This window comes from Phodopus roborovskii, unplaced genomic scaffold, assembly GCF_943737965.1.
Source record: "Phodopus roborovskii unplaced genomic scaffold, PHOROB, whole genome shotgun sequence".
NCBI lineage: Eukaryota > Metazoa > Chordata > Mammalia > Rodentia > Cricetidae > Phodopus > Phodopus roborovskii.
In genome coordinates this window covers 4,763,891-4,777,014 of record NW_026125506.1, presented here as the reverse complement: position 1 = coordinate 4,777,014, position 13,124 = coordinate 4,763,891, and the positions used below count along the sequence as shown (strand labels likewise).

Genomic DNA, 13,124 nt, shown 5'->3' with positions numbered 1-13,124 from the left:
GGACAGCCAAGGCTATATAATGAGGCTCTGTCATCCTAACTCAAGCTTCAGTCCCAGAGTCTGCACTGACGTAGGCAAATATTCAAATGAGTCTGCCACTCTGGTGTTTATGGAAGCCATGTGTAGTATAAATCACCAAATCAATGCTTGTTTTATTAAAGATTTATTTATTATGTATACAGTGTTCTATCTGCAGGTATGCTTGTACACCAGAAGAGGGCACCAGATCTCATTACAGATGGTTGTGAGCCACCATGAGGGTTCTGGGAATTGAACTCAGGACTTCTGGAAGAGTAGCCAGTGCTCTTGACCTCTAAGCCATCTCTCCAGTCCCTATGCTTGCTTTATTTGCGCATTAAGTTCTTTATTTCGGATTAAAAAGATTAAACATAAAATTATTCCTTTGTTGTGTGTGTGCACACACACGAGGGTAGGTGTTCTGTCACATTGCTTATTACAGTGCTTATGTGGCGCTCGGAGGACAGATTGCAGGAAGCCATTCTCTCCTGCCACCTTGTGGGAGCTAAGGATGGAACTCAGGCTATCAGGCTGGACACAAACTTCTCTTAGCAAGCTAAGTTACCCAGGCTGGCTTTGAACTTGTGATACTCCTGCCTTCGGGCTTCTGAGAAGCTAGGACTGTAGGGATGTGCCACCATACCAGACCAGGTATGACATACTTGCTTGTCAGGGGACTGTCTTTGTTTGTTGCAGGTCTCAAGCTCGCTCTAAATTCCTGGTCCTCCTGCTTCTCCCACACAATGGTGAGCTGCCTGATGTGGTTGCTTGGAACCGAACCCCGGTCTTCTATAAGGGCAATAAGCAGTTAACCAATCGAACCGCTCCAGCACCTTCCTTCTGAGAAAGTTAATTGCAGACAGCCTGCAGAGACACGGGCCACAGCAGTGTCAGTGGTGGACCACACTTGACAGAAGCCGAGCCGTCTCACTGCTACACGCTTCTCTCTTTAGTTTGTTACCGGCTGGAGAAACATTGGTGTCCCACACAGGTCCGGCTGGAATTCCATACCCAGAGGAGGGACGCCTGAGAACCTCTGTGCAGGGACAGTTGAGACAGAAACCTCCAAACGCTTGCGCTCTGCTAGAGACGCTTACAGAAACCGGTTTTTCTCTCTGGGTTTAAGAACAGGAAGATTTGCAGATACAGGTACAAAGTTTGCCCAGAAAAGAAAAAAGCTGTAAGGAAAGACTTTAGTCACAGTTTTGAAAAACAGATGCAGGAGAATGTCTACGAACAAATCGCTAAGCCTTATGAGTCCTGAAACCTACCATCATGTCCAGTCCCTGTAAAGAGGCAAGAGTGAATTACAAGCATGTCTGCCCAAACAGCACAGCAGCCCTGAGTTTAAGAATAAGAAGTATCTGATTTTGAACCACAATTATTCAGTCTCCGTAGAGACTGTCAAAAATTGCCAATGCCGACTATATTTCAAGTCGTCACGGCGGGGTATTGGGAAAAGTTTTCAATTAGCAATAATCGCGCCTCGGATAAACCTCATTGGCTACGATACTGCCACTGCGCAAAGCTGGAGAGTGACAGGGCTCGCTCAGCTTCCCAGGGCTGAAGATCCCCATCACAGTCACGGTGAGCTCCGGCCCAGGCGGGGCCGCCGCGTGGCGGGCCCGAGCTCGGCAGGTGCCTCTCAGTCACCTGCGTGGACGGACCTTGCGGGTGGGCCGTCTCGCGCCCGGACGTTCGTGATTTGCAAACGGCGCGGACGTCGCTGGGGATGCTGGGGGGAACTCTTATGCAAATCAGGCTAACGTCACCGCGGAAGCCGGGGTGGAGACTCAACCGCGGCGGGAGGACGCGGGTAAGCCGAAGGGGCGGGCGAGCAGTCGGTCGGTCGGTTACAGGCCGTGGGGGAGAAGGGGGCCGTGAAGACGTCTTTCACCCTGGCATTCGGGAGGCGGAGGCAGGAGGATTGCTGTGGGTTCTCAGCCATCCAGAGATACATACATAGAGAGACGCTCAGTTAAAATGAGACTGCTGTTGGTCGAGAAAAAACTTACAAGAAACTTCAAACTCAAATGTAAACTCGGCTAATAACTCAAGAGATGGCGAGCAGAGAAAGTTGAAAAGTTAGAAAGTTGTAATAAAAGCATGAGGGTAAGTAGTAAGATAAAAAGTAATAGTAAAAGGTGTAGTAATAAAGTGCACAGAAGGTAAATGTGGATTACGTGACCTCACAGGAGAATCACTCACCAGAGCAGGAACTAGAAATTGTTCTTTTTCTTTGAACAGCGATTATTCAGTCTCCGTAGAGACTGTCAAAAATTGCCAATGCCGACTATATTTCAAGTCGTCACGGCGGGGTATTGGGAAAAGTTTTCAATTAGCAATAATCGCGCCTCGGATAAACCTCATTGGCTACGATACTGCCACTGCGCAAAGCTAAAGATTGCTCCGCCCTGGGCATCATGTCTAGGAAGGGTGGGTCCTATTTCAGAGAGGGGGTTTCAAGTCTAATAGAAAACCCTTCAATTATTGTTAGCGGGAAAATCGTACCGCTTACTGCAATCTTGTGGTGTCCTCTGTGTGAAACGTAGGAAGAGCTAACTGGCTTTATTTAAGTAGATTTACGTGGGGGAAATGCAGCAAAGCACTGTGGGAACGAACATGCTAATAGACTCGGTGCCGAGCTCGCCAGCGGCAATTGGAGGAAAGGGACAGCGTTCTTTTGCAAGGAGGCTTTCTTGTTTATGATTTTATACACGATAAAATATGTGTATAAAGTCTATATGACATAAAATGTAGTTTTTAACTATCTTGAGGGTAAATTCAGTGTCGTTGGCTATATTCACATACCTCTCCAGAACCTTTCGATCTTCCCAAACTAAAACTTTGTAGGCTTTGAACTCTGAGCTCTCCAGCCCCCTTTCATGCCCCGCCCTTGGCAACCACTCTCACTCTAGATACTTTACATAACTGAAAACACGTAATGTCTCTGTTTATCTTGCTGTAAAGATTCTTTTAAAGCCGGGCTTGGTGGCACACACCTTTCATTCTAGTATTGTAAGACCTGCAGAGCGTGGACCTTCAGGCTCCCACTTAGGAAAGGCGACACCCCAGATCACTCAGGAGAAGCGGTCTTGATGCAAAAATAGCATGAGGAGTTTTTATTCCAAATGCACTGGGGTCCATAGTCATACGCCATGCAGGGGTAGAGGACTGAGGACCTCGAGGGCAGAATTGAGACAGCTTTTACAGGCTTTACATCAAAGCTAACAAGGCCAGTTTCAAAGCTAGCCTGTAATTTTCATTAGGCCTAAAAGCAGGTCATGGGACAGTTCAAAACTTGGAATGGTTAGTAAGGTTTCCTAGGTTACAGAGATTTGGCACACCTGCAAGGTTAGGGGGTGTTTTTCTTTCTCAAGAACCAGCGGGCTCAGTGGCCTTGTCCTTGAGCGGCTGGGAGAATGTTCTCTCCAGTCAGGGAGTTATCTATATCTGTTGGCAGAGGATCTTGTTTTCTCTGTCTTTCCCTTTTTGCTATGAGTCCCGTCTTTTAGTTATTAATTTTCTTTGTGGACAGGATGACCCATAACAGTTCCCAGACTGTTGTTGTGGATAACAGCATTCTTCAGAAACTAGGTGATCATGAATAATAGTAATAATTTCCAGAAACCTGTCATCGTGACCAAGCTATTTCATGTGTTTTTTTTTTTTTTCCTGAGCTTTGCATGCAGCTAGGATGATTTTTAAATACATGTTGATGAACTTTTTCTAAACTTCTAACTTTTAGCAGTCATTAGAGAGTTAGGCTGTATTTTCATCCTTTCAGTATTTGGGAGGCAAAGGCAGGTGAATCTCTCGTGAGTTCAAGGCCAGCAAAGACTACAGAGAAACCCTTGGGGGGGGGTGGAGAGAGAATTAATGTTAACATTTATTTTTGTGTATGAGTGTTTTTTTTTCTCCCACATATGTGTCTCCTGGGAATGACCGTGGAGGTCAGAAGAGGGTATCTGATATCATGGAGTCACACACATTTGTGAGCCACCATGTGGGTGCTGGGACCCAAATGCACATACTCTACAAGAGCAGCCAGTGCTTTGAGAGCTGAGTCATCTCTCTCCAGTGCCTTACTGCAACCCTTTGTGTAGGCATCCCTCTGCCTCCCAAGTGCTGGGATTAAGGGATTGAGCCAACACCACCCAGCCCACTGTGAGTTTTTTATGACTCATCCATACCGTAATACACATCTGGATTCCATCCCTTCTTATGGCTCGATAATTTCCCATATAATGGGACTCTGTTTGCCTCTTCACTCTTCAATTAGCAATAATGGCACACTGAGAAACCTTCATTGGCTGCACACTTGGGTTGTTTGAGCCTTTTGTCTAACACAAATAATGCCGATACTGGTGTGCAACTATCAGTTTGAGCTACTGTTTTCAGTTCTTTTGATTACATTGATTTATCTGCCCCTGTATGTGTGTGTAGATCTCAGGACAGCCTGTGGGAGGTAGTCCTCTCCTTCTACTCTGTGGGTCCCAGGGATTGAATTCACCCCAGTGCTGAAGATTAAAAGCCACCACATCCAAGCCCTCCCTTTTGTGCTTTGAGAACTGAGACCCAAGGTTTGTCCCTGGTGGGCTTCCTAACCCTTTTGTGAAAACACTTTAATTCTGAGGAGGCTGGAGCTTTTGAAATGTGATGATAATTTCTCCGCCTGATTTACTTTGGTGAGTAGAAAGCTGTTTCACAACCTGTGTTTGAACTTCTTCCCTGAGGGATGTTGTCCATTTTTATTTGATGTTTGCTACTTATTAAAACAAACAGTACAGCTGGGCAGCGGTGGTGCATGCCTTTAATCCCATCATTCAGGAGTTGGTGGATCTCTTCTGAGTTGGAGGTCAACCTGGTCTACAGAATGGGACTGTTACACAGAGGAAAAAACTAATCTAACAGTAGCTGAGTGTTGGATCCCAGCACTTGGGAGGCAGAGGCAGAGAGATCTTTGTGCTTTCTGGTCAAGAGTGTGAGTGCATAAGTCTCTGTTTTATACTTGGCTTTGCTCACATTGACTTCAAAAACCTCAATCTTTCAAATTTATGGACGTATTTCTTCATAATCCACGTTGGTTGTGTGTGTATGGCATGTGTGCATATGTGTAGGGGAGCCAGTGGGGGCCACGGGGAAGTGTTGGGGATCCCCCTCTACTACCCCCTTCTTTATTCCTTTTGAGGCAAAATCCCACTAAACACTGAGCTCAGATTCTTCTGCCAGGCTGAGAGTAAGCAAGCCTAGCAATCCTGTTCCTCTCTGCTGTGCTGAGATGACAGGTTATATGGGTGCCGGAATCCACACTCACTGAGCCATCTCTCTAGGGCCCATAATACATTTTATTTTTTTCTTTTAGAATAAAAATGTGTGCACAGGCGGGGCAAAGGTCAACTGTGGAGTCAGGTTTCTCCTTCCACCTTTATGTGGGACCCAGGGATTAAAGTCAGGTTGCCAGCCCTGTGCAGCCGGTCTTTACCTGCTGAGCCACCAGGCAGGCTCCAGCCCATGTTTAAATCATAGCAGGGAACTTAATTACTTTGCAGTGGGAAAGGAAAGAGAGTCAATTCTGCCAATCGCGGTGGTGCATGCCTTTAATCGTAGCGGCAGGTGAATCTCTGTGAGTTGGTGGTTAAACCTGGTCTACATAAGTTCCAGGTCAGCCAAAGCTACATAGTAAAACTCTGCCTCAAGTAACAACAAAAGCAAACAAAGTTAAAAAAAAAAAAAAGACGAAGAAGAAAACAAGTAAATTCCACACTACTTCGTGTCTTTTAGCTGGGCATGGTGGCTCACACCTTTTGTCCCCCACTCAGGAGGAGGCAGGCAGATCTCAGAGTTTGAGGCCAGCCCCGTGTACATACTGAGTTCCAGGACAGCTAGGGATACAAAGAAAAACTCTGTCACAAAAAATAGGATGGATTTCTAAAACAGGGCTGTTTACATGCTATTTTACACACAGGACTTTGGGAACTAACCATTTCTTCCGGACACAGTGGCACTAACCTGTAATCCCGGCACTTGTGAGGTAGAGCCAGGAGGATGAGTAATTTGGAGTGTCATGGTCGGCTGCACAAGACCCTGTCTCAAAAACAACAAAAAACACACAACACAGAAAGGCCAACCAAGCAAACACAAAAACCCTAACAGGCACTCATGGCCGCAGGTGTCAGCAGCACATCCGGAACTTTAACTGAGCGGACCAGGAAAGACAAACGGAAGTCAGGGGACGACCGCGGTGGGACCTTAAAGTGGGAGACTTGCAGGATTGTGGGACTTGTAGTTTTCTTCCAATTATGTCTGCTTTCATGGACTACACTTCCCAAGATGCACACACAGCAAGCTAGTCCCACTGCTGGGTGGAAATTGTGGTAGGTACGTGTTCTGATCCGGCTTCAGGTTTCCAGCTGTGCATTTTTGCGAGGGGTTCCATTTGTCCTCTTTGCTCTTGTGGGGACACGGAGGAAAACAGCGTGTTCCAGAAAAACCCGACTGTTTTGCTGTTCACGTGCAGTTGTGGAATGACAGGGAGAAAACTGGGTCCTGAGCTCGTGTGTAAGAAGCCAAGCCTAAAATGTTTGCCTGTCGCTGGATAACTTCTGCATTATATCAAACACTATATCAAAGGCTTGTTTTTACAACTTGAAAACTTGACAGGCGTGTGTGTGTGTGTGTGTGTGTGTGTGTGTGTGTGTGTGTGGACTTTTTCTGTGTTCAAATAGCAGAATTTACAGATATCATGGGGGGGGGGAATGAAGGAATTTTAGGAAGTGTATGGGAAGACACAAATAAAAACCAAAAGCCTGAATGACCAAGTCAACATCCTGAGAACCTGCCATATTGGGCTGGAGTGTAGCTCGGAGATAGAATGACCAAACCAAACCAAAAACCTTACCTACTAGAATTCAAATGTCTCATGGAGAAATAAGGTCGTTCCGGTTTAACAGGGTGTGCCCTGTCTCAAGGAAAGAAAAGATAGTAACTCTGATTTAAACCAAGTGGGGTTATAGAACAAATAGTCCCTTGAGGGGTAATATGAACAAAAATATAGATAAGTAGACGGGTGTGATGCTGCACGCCTTTAATCCCAGCACTCGGGAGGCAGAGGCAGGTGGATCTCTGTGAGTTCAAGGCCAGCCTGGTCTACAGAGCGAGTTCCAGGACAGCCAGAGCAACACAGGGAAACCCAGTCTCGAAAAATCAAAACGAAACAAAACTTAAAAATGTAAGTTTTATGGGTTTGGGTAGTTTAGCTGCTCATATGTTTGTGTGCCAATTTATTTCCCAGTGCTTGCAGAGGTCGGAACAGGGTTTCTGATGACCTGAAACTAGACTTACAGATCATTGTGAGCACCATGTGGGTGCTGGGGATTTAACCCCGTCCTTTGGTAGAGCAGCCAGTACCGTTAACCTCCGAGCCATCTCTCCAACCCTGTAACTGACTTCTTACACTCACTCCACCCCACGTGCTTTCTCGTTCTCTCCTTTGAGCACAGGACAGACTGGCCTCTAACTCTCTTGTTAGCTGAGAATAGCCAATAACCTGCCTGCTTCCATCTCCCGTGGGCCACCCTGGCAAGTTTCATAGCCGAGTGTAATCTTTCCGCAGTGGGCAGACACATTTTTATCCATCCCTCTGTTGGTGGTTAACTTTCTTGGTCAAACCCAGCTTCTCTGATGGATTTCTTTAGGAGAATGAGCGGATTGACTTTCAGGTCGGCAAAGGGCCATTGGATGACAAACCTCAGCCGGCCGCGTTCTCACGGACCTACTGGGTTATTTGTGCCGCCCAGCCCTCCTTTGGACCCTGAGAAAATCAAAGAGTTACAGCGCTTCGTTACCCTTTCCAAGAAACTTGTGGTGATGACGGGCGCAGGAATCTCCACGGAGTCTGGGATCCCAGACTACAGATCGGAAAAGGTGGGCCTTTACGCCCGCACTGACCGGAGACCCATCCAACACATGGATTTCGTCCGCAGCGCTCCGGTCCGCCAGCGGTACTGGGCCAGAAACTTTGTGGGCTGGCCTCAGTTCTCCACTCACCAACCCAACCCAGCACACTGGGCCTTGAGCAACTGGGAGAAACTTGGGAAGCTGCACTGGTTGGTGACGCAGAATGTCGACGCGCTGCACTCCAAGGCGGGCAACCAGCGGCTGACAGAGCTCCATGGATGCATGCACAGGTGTGCTGGGGTGAATGGGGGGGGGGTGGTTTGGCCATCAGAGGACGTGCGTGCGCTTCCCCAGGCGAAGGACGGGCCTTTGGCTGTCTTGACCGGGGTTGCCTTAGTTCCAGAGCAAAGGCTTCCTGAGCAAGTTGTTGACCTTGGAGTTAGGTCGAGTGACCTGAGAGGGGGAGCAGGGACAAACGGAAGGGAGCAAGCAAGGAAGGGTGCTCTCCGGCTGGCTTGTGCCCTTCCTTGGCGAAGTGCTCTGGGTTCGGTTTCCCAGCAGCAGGAAAAATCGTGTGGGTGGGTGGCTGCACCCTGCATTGACTCCCAGTCTAGGATGCAATTCAGGGTTATTGCAACCTTATGGAGAGAGCCACGGTGATGTGGTGAGCAGTACAGGTTAACCCTGAGCTTGGGTTGAGAGAAAATTATTTCACCAAAAGTGAAGAAAACTAAGGTGTTAAGGATCCATCTCCAGCCCCATGTTGGTCCAGCATCACAGTTGGGGAATTAGCTCTCTGACACGATCACTTCTTCCTTCTTATTTTATTTGTTGGTTTATATGGAGACAGAGCCTGTCTATGTCATAGCCTTGGGTAACCTGTAACTCACTAGACCAGGCTGGCCTCAGACTCACAGAGGTCCGCCTGCCTCTGCCTCCAATGGTGTTGGGATTAAAGGCGTGGGCCACCATCACACCTAGATTCCTGTTTTTGGTTTTTTGTTTGTTTTTTGAGACAGGGCCTCCCGCTTCTCCAGCTGCTCTGAAACTTGCTGGGTGACAGTGGATGACCTTGACACTGTGCATATGTCCTCAGTGGTCTCCAAAACGGTCAGCTGGCAAGTCCCGGGTATCCCCCAGTCGTTGCCTCCCCCAAGCATCCTTCTACACGGGTGCTGGGCTTCTGAACCTAGGTCCTCACGTGCATGGCGGGCATTTTTCCAAGTGAGACATCTTCCTTGACCCAGCCTTGAGTTTCTGATCCTCCTGCCTCCACCTCCTGGCTGCTGGGGTTACGTGCGAACGTGCGTGCGCGTGGGACACCATACCTTCTTGTCTGTGAGCTGATGGAGATCCAGTGCAGAGCTTGTGCATTGAAAGCAAGCACTCTGTCAACCAGCTGTGTCGCCACCCTACAAAAGGTGTCTTCGCAGGGAATGATAGTGACAGTGACTCTAGATAGACAAGTGCACGGGTTTGAGCACTAAGGAAATGCAGAGCGCACGTGGGGCCAGTGTTCTGCAAAATGCAAATGGAGTAAACAGACATCAGTGCGTTCTCAACCTTCCTAAAGGCTGAGACTACATCCTGTGATGTAGTTCCTCCTGCTGTGGTGATCCCCAACCAAACATAGCTTTATGTTTGTTGCTACTTTGTAACTACAGCGTTGCTGTGTTTATGAGTCATAATTTAAACATCTGGTGTGCAGGACATCTGATACGGGACACCTTGTGAAAAAACCCTGGACACCTTGTGAAAAAGTCGAGCAACCCCAAAGGGTTGTGGCCCACAGGTTGAGAACCACTGATCAAAACAAAACAAAAAACCCCATTGCTCTAGAAGGTTGCAAAGGAGAGAAAGAAGACAAAAATGATCGTGGCTGTCCTACTAGGAAGAGGAAATGCCTTTTTTTGTGGGGGGTTAAAAGTGGTTGAGTCTGCTCTGCCAGTTAACCCTCCCAGGAACTATGCTCAGCAGATCTCATATTTGCTTTTAGAGTCCTGTGCCTGCACTGTGGGGAACAGACGCCCCGCAGGGTGCTGCAGGAACGCTTCCAGGTCCTGAACCCCAGCTGGAGCGCCGAGGCGCAGGGCGTGGCCCCTGACGGTGATGTGTTCCTCACCGAGGAGCAGGTCCGGAGCTTTCAGGTCCCTTCCTGTGATCGATGCGGTGGCCCTCTGAAACCAGATGTCGTTTTCTTTGGGGACACGGTGAAACCAGACAAGGTTGACTTTGTCCACAGGCGTGTGAAAGAGGCAGATTCCCTGCTGGTGGTCGGATCATCCCTGCAGGTACCTGACTCTGTCAGGGTCTCGGTTGCCCTTGCCGGTTTTACAGGGTGAGAAGTCCTAGCTGTTCCCTCTTATTTAGGGTTCCTTTTTAGTGTTCGTGTGTGAATACATGTGTGAGCGTGCATGTGTATGCATGAGTGTCCACGTGTGTACGCAGCTGTGTCAATGTTGCATGTCTTCCGTTGCTGTCTACCTTAGGTTTTGTTTTTGTTTTTGTTTTGCGACAGGGTTTCAGCAGTCCTGGGTGTTGGGAACTGAACCCGGGTCCTGGGCAAGAGTAACAAATGCTCTTAACCATTGAGTCAACTCTCCAGCCCCTGGCATCATTTTTGAGACAGTCTCTCACCGAACTTAGGTCATGGAATGGCTAGGCTGGCTGGTCAGTGAGCTCCTAGGAACCCTGTTGTTTCTATCTGTGGGCACTGGGGTTACACATTGATGACCACCAGACCCAGTGTTTGCATGGATGCTGGGAATCTGATCTCACTTGGATAGCAAGAGCTTCACCTAATGAGCCATTTCCCAAGCACATACCCCACCCCTTGTAGATGATTGCGTGTGTGTGTGTGTGTGTGTGTGTGTGTGTGTGTGTAGGTCAGAGGACAACTTGCAGGGGGTTAGTTCTCCCCTTTTGTCGTGGGTTTTTGGATCTAGAGCAAACACTCTGTCTTCCACCCGGGCAGGTGTACTCTGGCTACAGGTTCATCCTCACCGCCCGGGAGAAGAAGCTCCCAATTGCCATCCTGAACATTGGACCCACTAGGTCGGATGACTTGGCTTGCCTGAAGCTGGATTCCCGCTGTGGGGAGCTGCTGCCTTTAATAGACCCACAGTGACTGAGGTCTGATGCTCAGAAAGCTGCCAATGGACTGTCCGTTGAGCCCTGTTGCTAAAGGTAGGCATCGCCTCAGATGGAAGGGTCTAGCCTGGCATAGTGGTTCGTGCTTGTGATCCCAGCCCTCAGGAGGCTGATTTAAAGAGGGTGGCCTGGAGCTCAGGGCCAGTCTCCATACACAGTGGATCCTAGGCTAGCTTAGTAGACCACAGGTATGAGATCAGCTTCCTATTAGACTAAGGAGTTAGGTGGGTGATAAAAGAAACAGTTCTAGAGTTAACATATGACTACTTTTTATTTTTATTTTTTTGCTTCTTTTCCAGACAGGGTTTCTGTGTGGTTTTGGAGGCTGTTCTGGGACTAGCTCTTGTAGACCAGGCTGGTTTCGAACTCACAGAGTGCTGGAACTAAAGGCATGCGCCACCACGGCCCAGTTATGACTTTTTTCCAACTGAAACTAACTTCATTTTAAGCAGTGGTTGGGATTTTTACTGTTCTGTTTTTGTTTTCAGCCTGTTTTTATTTTTTCTATTGTCTTGTTAATGAACTGTTTTTATTTTTTTGTATATGATGCTTTGCCCACAGAGGCCTGAAGAGGGCGTCAGATTCCCCGGCACTGGAGTTACCGGTTGTAATGTACTACACGGTGCTGGGAACCAAACCAGGTCCTCCCTGGGAGCAGCAAATGCACTTGAAGGCTGAGCCACCTGTCCAGCCCTGTGTTGTTGGCTTCCTCTTTTGTGTCTTTTGAGACAGGGTTTCTCTGTGTGGTCCTGGCTGTCCTGGAACTCACTCTGTAGACCAGGCTGGCCTTGAACTCAGTGCCTGTCTCTGCTTCCCGAGTGCTGGGATTAAAGGTGCCTGTTGCACCCTGAGTTTTTAGTGGGTAGGCTGATGATTACAACCATTTCTTTCTACTGGCATTAACTTGTTTGATTTCTTTTCAGGTCCCTAAGGATTCATTCTTCCCTGACCTTCAGAGGAACGGAAACGTACGGGTTTCATCCTATAGAGGGCAGCAAAGCAATATGGACAGGCTAGGGCATTGCTGCACAGGGCTGTTTTCAGACCAGCTGTCTGTGTCCTTGGGTCGATGCTGTTCTACACACACACACACACACACACACACGCACACACACACACACACACACACACGCACACACAGACCACACACTCACTCACACACACCGCCTCCAAGACAGGGTTTGTAACAGTCCCGGCTCTACTGGAACCAGCTTTGTAGGCCAGGCTGGCCTTGAACTCACTACGAAGCACCTGCCTCTGCGTCCCAAGTGCTGGGATTAAAGGCGTGTGCCACCAACGCCCAGTTGAGTAGCTGTTCTTGATGGCATAGCTCCGTCACCATCCTTTTCATAACACCCAGAAGAAAGAAATAGCTGGGAAGTAATAATAAACCAGAATGGTCTGTGGAGAGCCAACGCTGCGATCTCACCAATTCAGAGAATGACTAGAAGGACATCTATAATTTACTTATAACTCCAGATGGTTGTACCTGACTGAGGCACTTTGATATTTTTAACAACACGAGTAATAGCATACATGGATTTTTTTTATTAACCAAACAATAAATTATTTTTAATAGCACACCAAGTGTGTGGCCTGCTCATTTGTATATATAAGAAGGTAGGGGATTTGTGTTACTGTGCTATAAGAATTTCTACTTGATGCTGGCTGTCAGAGGCGATGCCTACCTTGAACCTGGTATGTAAAGAGAAGACAGTTCCTTCCCTGGCGGGTCCCTCAGCTGGTACGTTTAATCACTGCCCTCAGTGGAAAGAATCAGTGTGTCCTGAAATGTGAGGCCCATGGAAGACTCACGCTCTACCCATGCTCACCCTGCCCCTGCTTCCGGAGCAGCCTCAGCTCGCAGGGTAATTAGCGGTCTTAGGCTGTGCAAAGCAGCGGCGCTGCCCAGTCATTCATCCCTAGGATTTCAGGGTTGTAAATCGTTGTTTTGTTTCTGCTTTTCAAGATAGGGTTTCTACAGGCGCTGTTATTTTCTAAAAGACGAGGTTACTCAAGAGCTGCGGTGGCGCTTACTGTTGACAGCTTGTCCAGGG

General features: G+C 48.1%; 1 protein-coding gene and 2 non-coding genes across 3 annotated transcripts; 1 reads left to right on the top strand and 2 right to left on the bottom strand.

The window, feature by feature from the left end:
- Positions 1–1,407: 1,407 nt before the first annotated feature.
- On the bottom strand, positions 1,408–1,548 carry LOC127216112 (U4 spliceosomal RNA). Its single transcript, XR_007833997.1, has one exon. It is a non-coding gene; the product is annotated as a U4 spliceosomal RNA (small nuclear RNA).
- A 728-nt stretch (positions 1,549–2,276) lies between these two features.
- Positions 2,277–2,417, bottom strand: LOC127216108 (U4 spliceosomal RNA). Its single transcript, XR_007833993.1, has one exon. It is a non-coding gene; the product is annotated as a U4 spliceosomal RNA (small nuclear RNA).
- A 5,302-nt stretch (positions 2,418–7,719) lies between these two features.
- Positions 7,720–12,642, top strand: Sirt4 (sirtuin 4). Its single transcript, XM_051176492.1, has 4 exons — positions 7,720–8,207; positions 9,914–10,208; positions 10,892–11,103; positions 11,991–12,642. Exons 1-3 carry the CDS (start codon positions 7,720–7,722, stop codon positions 11,042–11,044), a joined length of 936 nt encoding a protein of 311 aa, XP_051032449.1. The 3' UTR covers positions 11,045–11,103; positions 11,991–12,642.
- The last annotated feature ends 482 nt before the right edge of the window (positions 12,643–13,124 follow it).